This window comes from Meles meles, chromosome 2 (genome assembly GCF_922984935.1).
Source record: "Meles meles chromosome 2, mMelMel3.1 paternal haplotype, whole genome shotgun sequence".
Classification (NCBI taxonomy): Eukaryota; Metazoa; Chordata; class Mammalia; order Carnivora; family Mustelidae; genus Meles; species Meles meles.
In genome coordinates this window covers 104,742,133-104,763,104 of record NC_060067.1, presented here as the reverse complement: position 1 = coordinate 104,763,104, position 20,972 = coordinate 104,742,133, and the positions used below count along the sequence as shown (strand labels likewise).

General features: G+C 37.7%; 1 protein-coding gene across 3 annotated transcripts in view; it reads left to right on the top strand.

The window, feature by feature from the left end:
* The window catches only part of ARHGEF38 (Rho guanine nucleotide exchange factor 38), a 142,738-nt gene that overhangs the window by 50,868 nt on the left and 70,898 nt on the right, over positions 1–20,972 (top strand). For all 3 annotated transcript variants that reach the window (XR_006816824.1, XR_006816825.1, XM_045994778.1), the window contains exon 3: positions 15,325–15,448. Coding sequence is in view for 1 of the 3 variants with exons in the window: in XM_045994778.1 (XP_045850734.1) it covers positions 15,325–15,448 (124 nt within the window). In the remaining 2 variants the exon portion in view is untranslated. The remainder of the gene's footprint in view (positions 1–15,324; positions 15,449–20,972) is intronic.

The window sequence follows — 20,972 nt, the reverse complement described above, 5'->3', positions numbered from 1 at the left end:
GAATAAGAAAAAAATAAAATTAAAAAAATTTAATTTAACTTTGCAAGACTAAAGGATCATGGGAGAAAACCATTCATTCCATGCATTGCTTTCCCCTAGTTCTGATATTCCACTGTTCAGTGAGCTTGGTCTTGGCTGGATGTTCTTGCTGATCTTCTGCGGGAGGGGCCTGTTGTAGTGATTCTCAAATGTCTTTGCTGGAGGTGGATTTGTGCAGCCCTTGCCAGCGGCCAGTCTAAGAAATCTGCTCAGTTTGCTTTCAGGAGTTTTTGTTCCCTGAATGCTTTCCATAGAGCTCTAGAGGAGGGCAATGAAAATGGTGGCCTCCCAATCTCCAGCCTGGAGGATTGGAGAACTCAGGGCCCCAATCCTCAGTGCACCCTCAGAGATAAGCAATCACTCCTCTCTCCCTGGTCTCTGGCTGCGCCCTGGGCTCACCTGGCCTGTGACTGAGTATTTCTGTCTCTGGCGCACAGCCCCATTTGGAGTCTCCAAACCCAGTAGATTCCTGCCTCCAGAGGAGAAAGGTGAGTCTCCCTGGATCTGCTTGTGGGGTCCCTGCTCAAAGACCAGTGGTCTGACTGTGCTGCAGGTCACGGTTTAAGGTAACCTTGAGTTGAGACCTCACCCCTCGGCTCTGTCTCTGTAGTTGCCTTCCCTGCTCTGATAACTGTGAGCTCTGCTACACTCAGACACCCCAGATCCTTCTGTGACCCCATGGGAACTGAGACCAAGTTGTCCCTGAGAGGGCTCCACCCCCAGTTTAGCCTCTGGAGCAATATCCCTCAGTGGAGCAGACTTCTAAAAGTTCTGATTTTGTGCTCGAGTGCTCCACCACGTGCTACGAGCCGGCCCCTCCCCCCATAGTTTATCTTCCCATTGCTTTGGATTCACTTCTCTACATGTCCTACCTTTCAGAAAGTGTTGATTTTCTGTTCCTAGAATTGCTGCTCTTCTCTTCTATATCCTGTTGAGTTTGTAGGTGTTTGGAATGGTTTGATAACTATCTAGCTCAACTCTGATGTCATTTCGGTCTGCTACTCCTCTGCCATCTTGCCTCTCTCTCTCTCCTATTTGCCTTTCCTTTTGCCAACACTACACTGTCTTGATTACTGAAGCTTAATAGTAAGTCTTGAAGTCAGGTAGTTTCAGTTCCCTCATATATGTCCTGTACATATTTTGATAGATTTATAGCTAAGTGTTTCAATTTTTGGAGTGCTAATGCAAATGGTATTGTGTTTTTAATTTCAAATTCTATTTGTTCATTGCAAGTATACAAAAAACCATTTACTTTTGCATATTAACCGTACATTCTGCAAACTTGTTGTAATCACTTTTAAGTTGCAGGAGGGGTTTTTTGGTGGATTCTTTTGGATTTTCTATAAAGACAATCATGTCACCTGTGCCAAAGACAGTTTTATTTCTTCCTGTCCAATCTGTGTACCTTTTATTTGTTTAATTTTTTTGTCATATTGCATTATCTAGAACTTTTTTATCAAGTTAAGGAAATTCTTCTCTGTTCCTAGTTATTGAGAGTTATTATCATAAATGGGTATTGGGTTTTGTCAGATGCTTTTTCTACATCTACTGATATGACCATGTAATTTTTCTTTTTTAATTTGTTGAGTGGTGATGGATAACATTAATTGATTTTTGAATGTTGAATTAGTCTTGCATATCTGCAAAAAATCCCATTCAATTATGATGTATAATTCTTCATATACATTGTTGGATTCAATTTGTTAATATTTTGTGAAGGATTTTGGTATCTATATTCATGAGAGATACTGGTCCACCGTTTTCTTTCCCTATAATATCATTGTCTGCTTTTGGTTTCAGATTAATTCTGGCCTCATATAATTACCCAGCTACTATTCATATCTCTGTTAACTTGCAAAATTTTCAGATTATATTCTGGGCCTCAAAAGTATTTCACCTTGGCACACTGACCATACATTTCTTAAATTTATTTCAAACTTAAATTATTTTAAATTTATTTTAAACTTACTTTCTAAAACTCTGTTTCCTCCATAAAAATTGCCCTGAACTAAGTGGAATCAAGATGTTGATTTCTCATAGACATGTCTCATTTATACAAATATTTCCTCCATAAAAATTGCCCTGAACTAAGTGGAATCAAGATGTTGATTTCTCATAGACATGTCTCATTTATACAAATAGTCACCATATTCCATTCATAGTATATTCTATCATATCACATCAAAATCCAGTGCACAAGTATTATACTTTTACAAGATATTACAACTGGGGAAACTGGGCAGAGGGGACACAGGACATTCTGTGTATATATACAAAAAAATGATTTTTTAATGCATATGAATCTACAATTATATTTAAAAATTAAAAGTTTAAAAATATAATGCCTTTATTTTCTTCCTCTCTCTTCCTTTCTCTCTTTAAACACATGATGATTTTATTTTTTTTTAAAGATTCTATTTATTTATTTGACACAGAGAGAGAGAGATCATAAGTAGGCAGAGAGGCAGGCAGAGAGAGAGAAGGAAGTAGGCTCCCCACTGAGCAGAGAGCCCAATGCGGGGCTTGATCTCAGGACCCTGAGATCATGACCTGAGCCAAAGACAGAGGCTTAACCCACTGAGCCACCTAGGTGCCCCCACATGATGCTTTTAAATAAATGTGTAATATTATATATGTAAGAACAAAATATTTTCCTCTCTTACTTTGATTTTTGTCAAACTTTTCAATGAATCCTCTTTTTATTGTGGTTTCAGAAAGATAGAGACTGTATTTTTAGTGTAAGAACACACATTAGGTTGTTTAGAGGAACTCTATAGCATATAATAATTTCCTGTGTATCAGGGCACCTGGGTGGCTCAGTCATTTGAGCATTTGACTCTTGGTTTCAGCTCAGGTCCTGATCAGGATCATGAGATTTAGCCTCATGTCAGGCTCCACACAGAGCACAGAGTCCTCTGGAGAGTCTCTCACCCTCTCCTTGCTCCTCTGCCCCTCACCCACCCCACAACCCTGCCTCCTGCTCACACATGTGTGCTCTTTCCCTCTAAAATAAATAAATAAAACATTCAAAAAATAATAATAACTTCCTGCATGTCTTGGCTCTTTCTCCTTCTATGCTTGGAACACCAGAAGTCCTTCTAGATTGCAAAACAAATGTAGGGAAAAGCCAACTAAATCCCTTTCTCACTTCCATGTCTTACTCAGTCTGGTCTCTTCTCCCCTATAGTTCAGCAGTTCCTGATGTCAAACTCCTCAGTCACAGGACTTCACAGACTTCAGAGTGCAGAGATCAAAGCTAGGCTGATAATATGAAAACAAAATCTGCTCAGGAAGTCAGAAAGCAGAGCATAAATAGGAATTCTGTTCATTATATTAAATAAGAATCTGAGAAAATCAAAGCAACTCACACTAACTATAATTGAGATGCTGGGACCAATGACTCAAAGAAATATGTTTGAATTTTTAATTCTTCTTCTTGCTGTCATTTCTGAGCTACTGTGCTTATTTTAAAATATTATACTCTTGGGGCACCTGGGAGGCTCAGGTCATGATCAAATCCTGCATCATGCTCCCTCCTCAGCAGAGAGCCTGCTTCTCTCTCTTCCTTTATTGCTCCCCCTGCTAACACACTCTCTCTCCCTGTCAAATGAATAAATAAAACCTTTAAAAATTTTTTAAAATAGTAAAATACTATACTCTTACTGGAAGTCTGCTTTAAATATCAATACACATATCCTTCAATAAATTAAAAATACTGATTTTCATGGTTACTAAGATCACATCACAATGAAAAATCCCATGATCTGTGTAACGACACCTTTACGTTTTTTTAATCAGAGACTTAATTTTCACCCCCTTTGTAAAACTGTAATATTTATTACATAATCTGGGCCATTGTTTCACCATTATAAGGTCAGATACTTAACGTCATATTAGAAAAGTCAGAAAAAAGTATCGATCACTCTTTATTTACTTTTTAAAACATTTACTAGTAAGGGCAGTTCTTGGGACACCTCGCAGGCTCAGTAGGTAGAGCATGCAACTCTTGGTTTCAGGGTTGTGAGTTTAAGTTCCACATTAGTTGCAGAACTTACTTTAAAAAAAAAAATTTTTTTTTAAATAAGGGCAATTCTTAAGTGCTGGAGAAGATTATAATTGTGCAATGTTAAATTTAAAAATAAAAATCATGCAAGTAAACGGTGCTGGCAACCACAAAGTGACTGTATTAATATATAATATGTAACTGGCCTCTTTCTCAAGTTACTGACAGAGTCGTCACCATGCCCTTCCCCATTTTCCTTGGAAAGGACTTTTCTGTTTTGTCATCTTGGAAGGCATATAGTTTGCTGTCAGATTGGATTCAGATTCAGTTGGGTGTGGAACTGATGTATCAATATTCTAGTATGTGAAAATTCTTTTCATGGGTAGGAAATCTCTTATCTTTGCTGGTTCCAAAAACCTCAGCTCAAAAAATGAGGGATTTCTTTTTAATCCTTGTATTATAGCTTTATGATGGAAGCTCTCCTCTGTGTTGTTACATTTATAAGCACCTCATAAGCTCCATTTTGTGGCAATTTCAGTTTTCTCTAATTTTTATAATCTATATTCCAGATCAAAACCTGCTGGGCCAAGTGAGGAGATAAATGAATGCATTTTCCAGTTCAGTTCAGGGGTTGGTATGTCCAGAATTGAAAAAGGGAGAGAGAGAGAAAGAGGGAGAAAGAGATGCGGTACACAGATCCATTTTAATATCTAGGAAAGTCATCCTTTAGCCTGGGTAACATGATCTTGTGCTCATCACCTCACTTCTCAGAACTGAGTTGCATAAACCATTATTTTAATTTGCTTTTATTTGTGAAAATAAGCAACAAAATTTTAGTGGCTGTAATTATTATCATGATGTTATAAGCCTCTCGAATGAAATGCCAGAGATGATGGGGCAGCTTTACTCAGGCATAGATCAATATGGTTGTGTGAATCAGTACAGGGCCATAAATCTTGGATTCCAAAGACTAAATAGTGCTGGCCAGAAAGAAAATACGTATTGGGGAAAATTATATTTATTAATAAGCACTTATTTAAGGCACTTTGAATACAGACAAGGTTGATGATTACATGAGTTAAATAATTAATTAATTTTAGACCACTTGGAATACATAAAGACATGTGAAACTCATCCTTGCCATCAAAGACTAAGGGTCCCTAGTTAGAGATGACAAGACTCACAGCTATGAAATGATAATGTGTAATGCAAAACAATAATTGATAAGTGCAGACAATGAGTGTTATTGGAGTTCACAGAAGGGACAGATCACTTTCAGACAGATTAACTAAGCCGTATTTCATGAAGAATGTGGTATTTTAGTTGAATATGCAAATTAAAAGGTTAAGTGTTTGTCAAGTGTCTATTGCATACAATGCCCTCCTCTGAGTTCTGCATGGGAATCAAGGAAATTTGTCATAGTCCTGCCCTAGAAGAGTTTACAACCTGGTCAAGAAAATAACTTATAAACACATAAGAAGCCAAGTAACAATCAAAGATGTATTTCAAGACAATGCTAGAAATGATCACAACAGAAGGTGTTCATGATTAGTTATGCTAATTAGTTATGCAGCAAACAATTGCTTTAGACATTAGCAGATGGAGGCACTCACTTTCCTGACCTCTTAATAGCATTTGATAGAACCATTTCCTTTTCCTGTATTCCAAGACTCCATGTGCACCTGGTTTCCCCATAGTACTCCAACTTTGCTAAACACCAAAGTAGATCAAGGCTCAGCCTGTGGCCCTCTTCTTTCTTTTGTTTACATTCACTCTGTTGAGAATCTGATCTGGTTTCATGCCTTTCAATCCCCTCTACCATGCTAATGGTTGACAAATATTTATCTCTAGCCTAGACATTTTCCCTGAAAGCTTGCTCTGTTTATATCCAACTCCCCAGTCAAATTTCTATGTGATGTCCACAAGGCATCTCCAATTTAATATTAGTCCAAAGCTAAGCTCCCAAATTTCCTTTTAAAATTTGTTCTCTCTGCAGTCACTCTCACCTTAGTGGATGGCAGCTTGGGCAAAAATCCCTGATGTCATCCTTGACTTTTCTTTCTCTTAAACTCTATATTGGATCTACCAGCAAATTCTATCAGCTCTGCCTTCAGAATTTATGCAGAATTAGACCACTTTTCACCTCCTCCATTACATCCACTCTGATTGAAGAACCCGCCAATAACTACCTAAACTATTACACCTGCCTCAAGACCCATCTCTCTTTTTTCCATCTTTGTCTCAATCAAGCAGCCAATGTAATTCTTCTAAAAATATCAGTCAGATCATTTCCCTTTCCGACTCAAAACCTTCCAATGACTTCTCATCTCATTCTGATTAAACCTAATATTTTTATAATGTCCTACAAGGTCCTATGCAAGCTGATTCCTCATTCCCTCTAACCCTGTCTGTTCCTACATTCTGGCCATCTGTGTGTTCAGTGAATAAGCCAGGAACATTATTGTTTCAAGCCCTTTGCTCTTGCTGTTTTCTTTGCCTTGAAAGTCCTTCCCCTAGAAAACCTCATGGCTGGCTCCTTCACCTTCGCCATGCCTTCACTCAGTAAAACATTCCTTGACCACCTCCCTCTGTCTTACACTGGATTCCTTCAGAAGCAGATCCAGGTAAAAAGCATTTTTGAGCAAGTCATTTATTTGAGAGATGATCCCCTGGAATAGCAGTAAAGGACTAAGGACATGAAACAGAGAAGAAAAAGAACACAATGTAGATATACTCAGGAAGAGATTGCTTCTGAAACCCACTGGAGCTCACATCCCTTTGGGGGCTCTAGGGCACTATATAGAACACACCTCAGAGCTGTGACATGTGAAGGTTATTGATCCACCAATTCCTGTTAGACATTGTTTGAGGGATGCTCCTGGCAGTGTTCATTCCTGACACAGTGGACTTCCTTTTAGGTAGACAGAGTAGGAATCTGTGGTCAGAGAAAGCCTTTTAGATAGAGAAAGAGAGTAGCAGCAGGAAGCTTTTCAGTGTATATAGGAACATTTAGGACCAAGGGGATTTGGGTGAGGCATTCCCAGTGCTGCAATTTCTCCCAAGTTCCCTATCTCTGCTTGATTTTATCCCTATAGAATTTAACCCTATTTACATATCATATATTTTACTTATTTATCTCATTTACTTGTGTCCTGTGTGCGGCATGGATTTTTGTCTCTTTGCTCACAGCTGTATTCCCAAGACCTAATACAGCGTCTGGGATATGAGCAGCAATAATTGCTTATTGATTGTTTATGAATGACTTCAGGCTGTGTGAATGGTCTAGGAAGTCCTGGTGAAGGGATAGAATCTATATCAAATAAATACCAGTTAGGCAAATGTATGGTCTGAAGAGCAGTACAGGAGCCCAAAATTTGTAGGTTATCAGTTGTAAGTGAGGTAGCATGGGGCGAGTGTGAGGACAAGCCATTCCTTTTGATTGGAGCAGTTGGTTCTTATAAAATAAAAATAACTGGAATAAGACAAGGTAGGGCTTAGCCAGACAAAACTGTCAGGCTGAGGAATTTGGGGTCTTTTCTGTAGGCAACTTGGAGAAACTGAATGTTTTAAAGTAAGAGAGTTCATCATTGTGTTATAAACCTTATTAAACTTACATTCATGAAAGACCGAAAGTATCAAGCAAGCTGATTTGGGGAACCAGGAAAAAAGATGAGTTTAGAAGCTTTTTCAGAGGCACAAAGTAGGACCTGATATGGAGTCACCAAAAAAAAAAAAAAAGAAAGAAAGAAAAAAAAAGGCTCAAAGAATGCTAGAGATCGTGGGGTGAAACTATTGCTATCTGAGGTCTAGGTGACACAGGATTGAACTAATCATGACCCTGGGATTTGGAATCTGGAATTTAGTGGTTCAGTTACTACATGGAGTGCCCAAACACCTGCCCTCTGTATTTTGACAATATAACTTAAGTGTTTATTCCATGTTTTCTTTTTAGAATTTCTAAAGGGTCATAAGATTTACTGGATCTTTAGCTCGGAAGGGCTATTCCTAGCAGTACTTCTTGTCATCTGGGCATTTCATACAAAACTCTAAGTAGGAAAGAAGAGCAAACGTGAAGACCACCACTAACCCCAAGTAACTTCTTTCCTGCCTGTCCCTGTGTCAAGGCAGGTAAGAGAAATAAAGCCAGGGATCCTTGATTAACTATTTGCTTTTATCCAAGGGTATCAATAGAAGTTGACTTTTCTATTAATAGTCAAAACAAAGTTTGGAAGGAACGTCTCAATCCTCTTCCTCTCTCAGAGGTCTCAGGAATTTCTTAAATGGGACCATAGTCTCTGGCTTGGCCTTTACTCACCTCTGTGGGCTCTGCTTTTCCTCTTTCACAAGCTGAATGAGATGTCTGTCTCAGAATCCCAACCTTACTTTTGCAAAGAGATTGACATCCTGAAAGAGGTCTGTCCACATTCTGTCTTCTGGCCTGTTTCCGGATAGTTATCGGGCAAGTTGGGCATTTAACTGCAAGATTAGTTAAAAAACTTGCTATCTAGCTGTGATATTGACTCAATTTGTAGTTTGACTCAATTAGCCAGTTTAGAATCTAGCTGCACAGCAGGAAACCTTACACACACAAATCAGCAGTTTTGAGAAACCTGATGAAATAATGGCTAGTTTACCCTGAAAAGCTTTGTAATCCAGAAGCCAACTGTCTGTGTAAATTTCCTAGTAATTAGATAATTATCCTAGCCCTGTGGTTGCCAGGGCCTTCTGCCAACATCCTCTTTTCTACTTGCTGCAATTTCTGTCTCACAAGCCTTTCCTTCTCAACTGCCTCACTAAAACAATAAAACAAGACCTGGTTCTTTCCCCTCAGAATGTTCCCATTGGGTTTCCACTTCTTATAGGTTTCTATATATTTTCAGCTTTTCCTCCTTTCTCCTCCTACTTTTTACAGTTACAATCTTAATATCATTTGGCCTTTAGGCTCCAAGATTAACAATGGGGCAAACTAATCTAGAGAACACACCCAGGTTTCCCCACAATGCTGTGCATGGAAATGCCTTCTAGAAGGGGTGAATGGGACCCGCGTTCTGTAAGACTGAACCAGACAATGTTCAAGTTACTTTCCTCATTATGATTTCCTCAGTATGAATTCTGATTAAGGGCCCAATATTGGAACCTATGTTGAACCTAGATTTACTGCCAAACCACATCAAATAGAAGCACTGAAATCTTTTCCAGAAACAGTTTCCAGGAAGCATTTGGTTGATGGAAATCACTATGATCTGCAAAATCAATGTTATTTATTGTCATCGCTCTTCTACAATTGTGTGTGTGTATAACTTTAAAGTTGTGTGATTTTGATCATCAAATTAGAAGCTGAAAAATATATTTCTAAATTGAGGTCAGGACAGTAATATCTAATTGAGGTCTTTTAATCCGCAGTTATTAGAAGAAAAACCATGTTTGTAATTGCTGCTAAAATTTGTCAAGACTTGCTAAAATCCTTAAGAAATACTAATAACTTTAGCTCCATAGTTATGAAATTTACCATGTGGAAATAATCATGTGTGTAAACCTGGCTTTAACCAGGAGAGCTGCTTATAATAGTGAAAATGACATTCTATTTAGATTTCAAAGATTTAGTGACTGGTTAAATAGACTAAAGTATTTCTACATAATGTTGACATTAAAAATGGTGCAATTGAGGAAAATCAATGGCATAAAAAGATGTTCCTGTTACACTAAGTTTAAAAAGGCAAATTTTGTTTTATTTAATTTATTTTTAAAGATTTCATTTTTATTTGGTTGAGAGAGAGAGCAAGAGAGAGCATGAGCAAGGGGAGGGGCAAAGGGAGGAAGAAGCAGACTCCCTGCTGAGCAGGAAGTCCCACTGGGGCTCAGTTCCAGGACTCTGGCATCATGACCTGAGCCAGATGCTTAACTTATTGAGCCACGCAGGCACCCTTAAAAAAGGCAAATTTTAAAACACAATTTGAAGTGTATAAGTATTTTGTACAGATGTACACACTCAGAGAAAAACAACTTGACAGGACATACCTCAGAATATCAGTGGTTATTGCTATGTGGTAGGATTCTAGCTGTTTGTGTAATCTTTCGTTTACTTATCTGCCCATCTTTAATTTTCTACAATGAACATGAACTACTTTTATGATAATAGTGTTTGGTTTTTTTTAAGAGTTTGTTCCTAGACTTCTTTTATTTTATTTTATTTTATTTATTTATTTGACAGAGAGGCAGGCAGAGAGAGAGAGGGGAGGAAGCAGACTCCCTGCTGAGCAGAGAGCCTGATGTGGGGCTCTATCCCAGGACCCCAGAATCATGACCTGAGCCAAAGGCAGAGACATTAACCCACTGAGCCACCCAGGCGCCCCCTAGACTTCTTTTCGATGTTCACTTTTAAAGGTGTCCACGATTGGAGATCTGCTGACACCTCAGACTGTTTAGTTATTCTTTCTGTGACTGGGTTTTAGGCTGAGTGTCCCAGGGCTCATTAAACAGAAAACAATAAACAGGAATTTCCCAAGTGTGAACTAATGGGAAATTTGCCCTCTGTCAGCAAATTTTCCAGGTATACTAATAGCCAAACTGAGTACAACAGTTTGCCTTTGTAGATAAAAATTAAGAAGAAAGTTATAAAATACCCACTTAATGGGATATTTTTAACAAGGAAATTAGGTGATTTTTATTCTTTTTCTTCATACCACTTTTGATCTTTTACACTGTACTTGTTTTTCAGAGCCCAATAGAGTGATTACGAGGAACATTTATTGATGGCTTCCACAGAGTAAATATATCATTTGAATTATAGTGAGTAGATTCCATTTAAATGGTCAAAATTCCATTGTGTAACTAGATATGAACCAAGGAGTTTATCAGATACAGTAGGGTATTCAAATAACTCACAAAGACAGTTGTCCTGGAGGAGTTCACAGTTTTGACATAGAGACAGATAAATTAATAAATATCTCTGGTATATATGGTGGGTTTCAATATCAGCATTGAGTCATACAAAGCAAGAGTCATGGAAGCAAAAGAGAGGAAGAGGTTAATTTTAATCAAGAGAGCAGGAAACTTTTCTTAAGAGGAAGTGAGATTTGGGGCTAGAAATAAAGAAAAATGTATTAGTTCCCTATTGGTTACAGGTAACAAAATTCAAACTAGCTTAAATCAAAAGGCAATTTATTAGCTTCTGTAATAAGGATGTCATGCTTTAGGCAAGCGAGATCCAGGCTTAGCCTTCCCTCTCTATCAACTTGATCCCAGTAAACTCTCCACAAAGATAACTGACAAAGACAGAAACTTACATACTTAAGGCATTATAAACCAGGCCCTTCTACTTCCCAAGAACCATTCATTAAAAATCAAGGAAGATTCTTATTGGCTCTGCTTGGGAACCTGCCCATCCTGAGCCAATGCCTGTGGCCAGCTAGGTCATATGCCCACCCTGTAGGGAACAGGGAAAGGAGCAGAGCTTCATGACTGACAATTCCACCAGATCAGGTAGAGTTGGGGAGCTGTGGCTTCCCCCAAAAAAGCAACAGAAAGGACAGAGAGATGGTCAAAACTATTGGACAAACACTGTCACTACCATCTTCATTCCAGACAGGTAGAATGTTGCAAGGTTTCATGAGGGCAAAGCATTTGTGAGCACAAGAGCTCAGGCCGGGAAATAAATGCAGGAAAATGCAAGGAATGTTTTGAATACAGTGGGTGTGAGGTGCTTGTGGGGCACAAAGTAATTCTACCCCAGTGATTGTAGTAGTCTCTGAATTGATAAAATGTTGTAAGTCTGTTTTCCTTTACTTAGATATTTATACCTGGGGAGTTTTGCATGCACACAACTATAAATTCAACATTAATAAAGTGTAATGAGAACTTGCCATTTGGAGTATATCTTGTGATGAATATATTTGTGAAGCAAAGTATTAAGTTGCCACCAGAAACACTAACCTTTAATTTTTGTTTTGTACATTTGAATTATTATACATTGACTTTGCTTAGGATAATGTATACTTAGACTGAATCTTTTTTTCCAAAAAATAAAATTTTAATCCATTTAAAATATAACTCAGCTTAAGCTTTTAGAGCATTGCCTATTTCTAGTGAATGATTAATAAATAAATATAAATGCTTCTTTGAATTTTTATCAATAATTATAAAGTCATCTACCAGTTTTAAAAGCCTATTTAGATCAGACATTTGTTTGTTCCTGGCAAAGCAGTGACTGAATGTGAATTTCTTTTATGATTCACAGAATCCCCATAGGCCCATGGTGATACAGGCCAATTGATGTTTTAATCCTTTCTGTCCTTCAAAAAGAAATGAAATTAAATGCTATATTTTTGTTACTTAGTATTTGCCACATTGAGCTAAGATCATAGATAGAATATAGAATTAAATCCTTGAAAAATGAATTTAAAATCTAAGTTAGATATGCAGGATTCTAACCTTGAGAAAGAAACTGTAGAAGTGACAACTTAGTGAAAAACTCAGGAACAAGCCAAAAAATCCAGAGATGGCAAAATATTCTGCAAGTATTTGCTGGTAATGGACTAACGTATAGGATTAAAGGGTCAATTTCTAGTCCCAACTCTGTCCTGACTTCCTAATTTTGAGCATGGCACCCCTCTTCACGTGAATTTTCCTATCTTCAAACTCAATCATATCTTACAGAGAAGCTGTAATGACATGTGAAATAATAAATAAAAAGGATTTAAACTTTTCAGAATAAAGTTTTCATAACAAAATTAAATAACAACAAAGTACACTGTATCAATTACATCTGATCTTTTATCATATAAAGCAAACAAACTGGGGATGAAATTTTTATGTTAGGATTCATTTCAAAATATGATTTTAAGAAAAATTCAACTAGCACATCTAAAATGAGCTAATCTGGAGCCACCTGGATGGCTCAGTCAGTTGAGCGTCCAACTCTTAGTTTCTGCTCAGGTTGTGATCTCCAGGTCATGAGAACAAGTCCCATGTCAGGCTCCATGCTCAGCATGGAGTCTTCTCAAGATTCTCTCTCACTGAACACCTGGGTGGCTCAGTAGCCTTCTGCCTTCGGCTCAGATCATAGGGTCCTGGGATCAAGCCTTGTATCATACTCCCTGTTGAGCAGGTAGCATGGTTCTCTCCCTCTCTCTTCCCCCCTCATGTATTTTCTCTCAAATAGATAAATAAAATCTTTGGGAAAAAAAAAAAAAGACTATCCCTCTGCTCCTTTCCCCAAAATCTGATTCATATACAATTTTTGGAAAACATATTTTGCACTAAGCAAATTTATGCCATTGCTATTTAATTAATACTCAATGCATAAAGCCATTCCTTAGAATAAATAATGTATTAAATCAGTGGTACCTAGAAATATATGACATCTTTAGCTATTTCAAATTATCATTTAACAAAAAGAGTAATGTAACTATTATTTGCCCTTTAGATACTCTGTATAATATTAAATACATTTTGTAAATTAGAAACTGAAAGTCTTGAGTAGCTATAGATTTCAGGTGGAAAAGTCATATGTGCCCTATCCAAATAGAATAACTACTTAAAGGAACATTTCATGAGATACTTAGATACCTTAAGAGTTAATAATGATTGCAATGTAATGATACAGTACAGAGATACAGATTATTTTAGAAGACATAAAATGTTTTTTAAATTTAAAAATTTCAAATATAAAATTAAATAATACTTAAAATATTGAAATAAATCCATTACATAGAACCATGTGGAATTTGATTACAAACAAGGCTGGGGGTGGGAGTTTTCTTGAGGACAAGACTGATGATAGGAAGGTGAGGAATTTCCCATGATGCTTGGAAGGAATGCGGATATCTAGATCATATTGCATAAGAAATAATTGACATAGTCACCAAAGTTTTAAAAAGGTGGAATGTAAAACAATGTTTCATGTTTAATAACAGAATATCCTTATCAGAATAATATCTCTGTCTGGTATGGGGCACAACGGCTGAGTCAGAATCAAAAAAGGATGGGATAAAAAGATGAGCAACCTGCCTCCTTCCTCCCCTCCCCTTCCCTCACCACAGACTTAGCTCACCCAAAGAGACAGATGCTGAGAGTATGAAGAAGAAACTACAGTGTTGACTTCTGTCTCTAGAATTCCTCCACATCTGCCTCTTCCCCTCTATCCCTTATTCCCAATTCCCCTTCATTTCTTGGCCTCCTTTTTTGATCCTTAGCTGAACCCCCTGTCCCTCTCACCCCTAAAATACTGACCTGGTTTGGAACAGGCAATTCTGCTTTCCATCTGTGAAGCTCTTCCATGACTTGAGTATTGATGACGTGATTATCCACCTATGACCTCACCTGCAGTAAACCATGGAGAAAGTCACCTACTCCTATTCCCTGTGGTAGCCCAGTGGAGTCTGTACCAATCTGTTCATAAGCCAACTAGACACTATTTGATTATGAAAGGAGATTAGACTTAAACTCAAGAGAAAAATTTAGAGTAAGATCCAGCAAAATCAGGGCACATATCTCATCAAATTCTATTTAGATAGCTTAGGATGGTTGGTCATCCCTCTACTTATCATCCAATGCCTAAGACAGAGTTGGGTTTCTATTACAATTCTTGATATATAGAAGGACCTCAGGAAATAGTTAAAGAGGGAGAAATGGATGAATAAATAAAATACCATAAGCACCAGCTCTAAGAGCCAGGAATGATTATACTGGTTTTTGAGTGTGCGCGTGAAGTTACAAAATATGATGAATCTTTAATTAGTAGAACATGTTTGGTGAAATTTCCATTCACATTTCTTTTAAGAAAAAAGCAGGAAGCAACTCAGCACATCTACTTGTCATCACTTTTAGAACATCTGTGGTTTTAAAACAGCTTTGAAAATAGTTACTTGCCTAGAGTAAGGTCTGACTTCTGCTGTATAAGCATTAAAGTGTTCTAAATTCATACACACTAGTATGTACCCTCATAGATGGCAGTTAATAAAAGTACTGAATAGGTGGCTTAAATCTTCTTCAGGCTCTGGTTTTATAGGAATATGTATGTGTATATTTGGGTCATTAAAACTTGGTCAAAATAAAGAAAAAGGCAGAGGGAACAGATGCAGCACCCCCCACACACACACACTTTATTTGCATGAAAAACTGCACATTTACTCTAGAAATCCCAAATAAGAATGTTTACAGGAACGGTCGATGGAAGCAGCACGGTTTGGCATTTAAAATGCTTACTGTTTAGTGGGAGAAAACATCCTAAATACAATGCGTCTCTCTCCATCAGCTGGTGCTCACTATTTGTGTTTCTTCAGATTGATCGGCTGGACGTGGATAGCTTGTTTAGCAACATTGAATCAGTGCATCAGATATCAGCCAAACTGCTGTCATTGTTGGAAGAGGCCACAACAGACGTGGAACCGGCCATGCAAGTAATCGGTATGTTTGCTCTCTTCTCGAGTTCTACAATACAACAGGAAATAATATTTTAATAACCTCCCTTTGCTTTGGTTTTGTGTTTCTGACTCACCAAGCTTCCCGGGAGATGTATAAATGCTAAACCCATCTTCAGGCTCATTGTAATTACACAAACTCTCTATTTGTCTTCAAATGGGTTTCTATCCATTTGCTGAAGTCCCACAGTAGCACTAAAGCACACAATTTGCTTTTTAATTTTCAATCTTTCAACCTCCTTGCCTTCCAGATGTTCTCTCATTTTGTTTTATGGCTAACACTCACTCAATCCTTAAAGAATTAAATATTTAAATACTTTCATAGCTTTACCGATTTTAGTCAGTGTTTTTTCAGATCTCAAGTGTATGAATCCATTGGCTTTGGGATTGAAAAATTTTTTGTGTGAAGGGTTTTTATAATTTCTAAAACACGCAAGTTCTACTTTTCCCATGCTTTCCCTTTTTCCTCTATATTACTTGCTTTCTAAATATATTTTTACTCTCAGTCACAGGATTAATTTCTTACTCTGGTGAGATTTTGGAAAAAAACACAAAGCTATCATTGAAGAAGAATTGAGCCAAATTTTTATCCCCTCCATGTCTTGGAAGTTGCAAAGGGAATACCATATTGTAAACTTTTTGAAGGCAGTTACCACATCGGAGATATCATATACATAGTGCCACAGAGCCTAAGACATCTTTAAATATTTTTGGTTATTTTCCTATTTCAGATATAACATGCAGTGTATGTTCCCTACAAAAATATTAAAAACAAATCAGGAGTACAAGAGTAATATACCTCTTCAATGCCACCATCTTCCTGATAAGTAACCACTGTTATCAGTTTGAAGTGGATCCTTTCTTTGAGACTTACATAGACACAAACACACTCACACCTTATGTCTTTACTCATTGCGGTTTTATTTATTAAAGAAAATCAGAGTTTAAAAATGAAATTGATCTTGTTTAGTATTTATGGGAGACCCAAGTTTAATAAGCAAGGATGATATTATGCAAAGGTGAATCACCCTATTTGTAGTGTTTTATAGACCCAAAGGTCAGCTCACTCAAAAAGATTCTCCTACAGACAGGTTTCAATTTAACCATTACTTGTGACTGAATGTCCCTATTCTGTACTGAATGTTTGTGTTCCCCAAAATTCATATGCTGAAGCCCTAACCCTCAGTGTAATGATATTTGAAGGCAAGGCTTTTGGGAGGTAATTTTGGTTTAGATGAAATCATGAGGTGAGGAGAGGGTCTCCATAATGGGTTTAGCATAAGGAAAGAAAGAGAGACCAGAGCGCCCTCTCTCCCTTTTCACCATGTGAGGACACAACAGGAGGGTAGCTATCTGTAAGCCAGGAAGGAGGTCCTCACTAGGAACTGAAGCAGCTGGCACCTTAATCTTAGATTTCCGAGCCTCCAGAACTGTCAGAAATGTCTGTTGTTTAAAGCTTTCCTCCCCCCAACCTATGATATTTTGTTACGGCAACCTGAGCTAACATAGTTTCTAATGAGCTGTAAATGTATTTTCTGAAGGAAGGACTCTGTTCATTATTACTTTAGTGTGGATTGATTGGCCATTCATTTATTAATTCACTCAATGAATAGTAATTAAGTACCAGTGTATATATAGGTACTGTGTGGCATTGTTTGGTATCAAAAGATGAAAGAGATCATCTCTGTCCTCCAAAAGTTTGCCATTGAAAAGCTCCTTGAAATGAAGTTATTTGGGTAATACACCATCAGACTATTTTCTACACTACTGCAGAACTTCAGAGGATAAGAAGACTATTTCTAGATGGGAAATCACAGAAGGATCCTTGAAGATGTTACTTGGGCTTGGAGTTACAGTCCAGATTTCAACAAGTGGGGTCCAAGTCTGGAAGACTATGCAGAAGCAACAGCATAAACAAAAGCACGGACAGCAAATGCCAAATGTCAAGCATGTTTAGGAAATGGCAAGAGATCAAGCCAAGCAAGAGTGAAGGATGAATCTGAAGCAAAAGTGAATCAGAAATGAATCTTAGGGGCACCTGGATGGCTCAGTTGGTTAAGCCTCTGGCTCTTGGTTTCAACTCAGTTCATGATCTCATGGATTGTGAGATCAAGCCCCATCTGGCTCCGTGCTCAGTGGGGAGTCTGCTTGAAGATTCTCTCCCTCTACCCCTCCTCCTATTTGCACATATGAGCACACACTCTCTCTCCAAATCCTGCAAGTGCAGAATAGAGACAGATTATACTTGGAATCAAATTTGGAATTTACTCTGCAGGTACTGAGGAAAAACTGAGAGATTTTTCAGCAAGGGTGTGATGACACACACAAGTTTCTGGAGAAAGAAAATGATGGTAAGTAGGAAGAGAATGGAATGAAGGAAAAAATGAGTCCTAGACTAGTAAATATGTTGTCATAAATAATGTGCAGGCATGTGGTAGCAAGCATCTAGACTATGGAGGATACAATGAGAATAAAAAGGGGGATCAGATTAAAGAGAAATGTCCAATGAAGCATAAACAAGATTTAGGGTTTAAAGATTTAAATAAAATTTAAATCGTTAAATAAAGATTTAAAGTCTTTGACTTTAGCACAGGTTTGGTTACCTATGCTAAAGTCAAAGACAATTCCAGCTTTAAGGAGGCAAGTGTACTAATTTACCTAGAACATCCTGGTTTTAGCCTATTGTTCTAGCATTCAGTCCAGTTTAGCATTTGTCCTGGAATGTCTCCTTTTTTTTTTTTTTTAATATTTTATTTATTTGACAGAGAGAGAGATCACAAGTAGGCAGAGAGACAGGCAGAGAGAGAGGGAGAAACAGGCTTCCCGCTTGAGCAGAGAGCCCGACGCGGGGCTCGATCCCAGGACCGTGAGATCATGACCTGAGCCGAAGGCAGAGGCTTAAACCACTGAGCCACCCAGACGCCCCGGAATGTCTCCTTTTTAAGGAGGATCATTACTAATCATTGTACTATAAGAGATTTGGTGAGACCACTACATTGTACTCCATTTCTAACTGGTCTCTCCTAGTAGAATATAAGAGGCAGGTATATTTGACAGAGTTCTCCCTGTAACACATGGTAAACTCCGAAAGACAGCCCGTCCCTCCTTTCCCAACCTTTTGAAGTACAGCACGCACTGCACTGGCTGATAAAAAGACCACATTTGGACGTGAAGCTCGACTAACTGCTTCCTGTTCTGGCTGTGCTGGGGGATGTGTCTGAGGCTACAGATTCTGCTGTCCACTGGGGATAGCAGTGACTATGTCAGGGCCCATGATGGGCGGCCCATGCCAAGACCTGTGAGAGGCATGAAGCCCCCAGGATACTAGTCAGTGGGTTTTAGTAGGACCTATAGGGAATTAAAGATTAGATGTAAGCGAAATTCCTGTGAGAGGTAGCAGCTTTGCAGTCCTGCTACAGAGTATCTAGATGCCGTTGCTACAATAGTTTGGTAATTTATCTTATGATATAAATCCATAACTTTTTAATGATCTGGTTATGCTAACTGGTTACACTTACTTAATGATCTGGTTATGTTTTGCAATAAGCCCTTTCAGAAGCAAGGGTCTCGTCTATGCATGTTTAATAAACATTAAGTATTGATTTTCTGTTGCTGAAGAAAGTTGATGATGAGCATTTAACACACAGAGCGCTCGCTATCCACCACGGGGCTCTTAATACTATCACTGACCATAAGAAAATCAGAAGACAGAAATCTGCGGAAGCAGCAGCAATATCTACATCAGAAGTTAGTCATTGCTTTATAAAGGCTGTGCCCATTATTTTCAAACCATGGCATTTGGCATTCGCGGACCAGCTTCTGTTCGTGCTGCTCCTTTCCCTTGGAAACTTCTTCCCAAACTTCTTCCCACTTGTGGAAATCTTACCTACGATTTTAAGCCCAAGGGCATGCGGTTTCACACTTGCAGCTGCAGAAGTGGGTGACATTGAGCACTTCATGCAGTATGGCTTCATTAGGTCAAAGGACAGTTATCCTAAGCTGATTGTTTTCACTTTTAATTCTGAGTTTCCTTGGGCCCATGAGAAATGTAATGCAATGGTAATTAATGCGTTGATACCAATGGCAGAGGAGTTTACGAACAGTCAAATTATGACAGTTTTAAACAGTGTGAGCAGGTAAATTAAATTTAAAAATCAATTATTTCCTATGATGATAAAAAAAATATTTAACCAGGGGCACTGGATGGCAGAGTTAGTTTAACATCTGACTCTTGGTTTCAGTTCAGGTCATCGTCTCAGGGTCTTGGGATCCAACCTGCACCAGGCTCCATGCTCAGTGTGGAACCTGCTAAAGTTCCTCTCTCTCTCTCTCCCTCTGCTCCTCCCCTCACTTTCTCTCTCTCTCTAAAATAAATGAGTGAATAAATCTTAAAAAAAAAAAAAAAGTTTAACCAATTCACAGAACAGAAGAAAATTTTTGGAAGTTTATTGTTTCCAAGGTGAATTTTGTGAATTGTGAATGCTATTCTTACTTTAAAAATTAAGCTTGTGAATGCGAATGAAAATATGAACACATATTTTGGGGGAGCACAACATCTCAGTAAACTAGTATTTTTATTAAAGTAAGAAATCTATGGGGCTTCTGGGTGGCTCAGTCGGTTCAGCGTCTGCCTTCAACTTGGGTCCTGATCCCAGGGTTCTGGGATCAAATCCCACATGGGGCTCCCTGCTCAGCAGGGAGCCTGCTTCTCCCTCTCCCTCTGCCTGCCACTCTGCCTACTTGTGCTCTCTATCTGTCTGTCAAATAAATAAATAAAATCTTTAAAAAATATATAAAAATAAAGACAAGAAATCTATGGAACAGAAATTGAGATTGTGGTGATTATGTACTAAAGCTGTGATAGTCTATTAGTTGAAATGGTAACTGTAGTCAAAATTCACACAGCTTTATACATACAAAGTTAGAGTAAACTAAATACAATATCTGGAGGATAAAGTCGATATTAATTTAAGAAACAATCTTATGCATGATGGTAATATTTTCTTTGTTTGTAGCTTGTCAGTAATCAACTTTTAGAAATTGACATTTTACTCAAAATTAATGAGAAGTCTTTAGTTAAAGTATTCAACAAAGAAAGAGGAAAAAGAACTACTTCTGCTTTTTAATCTTTACAATTGTAATTACTGAAAATGCAATTGCAAATAGGAAGACACTGAAGTTTATCACTACTAAGACCGGGAGTTAGCTTTAAAAAAGTGGGTTTACATGGTAAAGATGATTTAATTTTAAAATTCTATAATAACATTTTGGAAAACTTGACTTATAGAAAGAAGTTTTGATGGAGTTCCTATTAAATAGAAAAAAATAATATTCTGTACCAGATTTTACAATATCTACATTTGGAAAAATATTCAAAAATCGTAAATAGAAACAATTTATTTGGTGAACTTATTTTGTAAAAATAAAGAAGAGAATTCAAATGGAGGCCAAAAGCTAGTACTTGTGAAAATATTTCAGCTCAAATATCTACGTATTTCAATGTAGAGAGA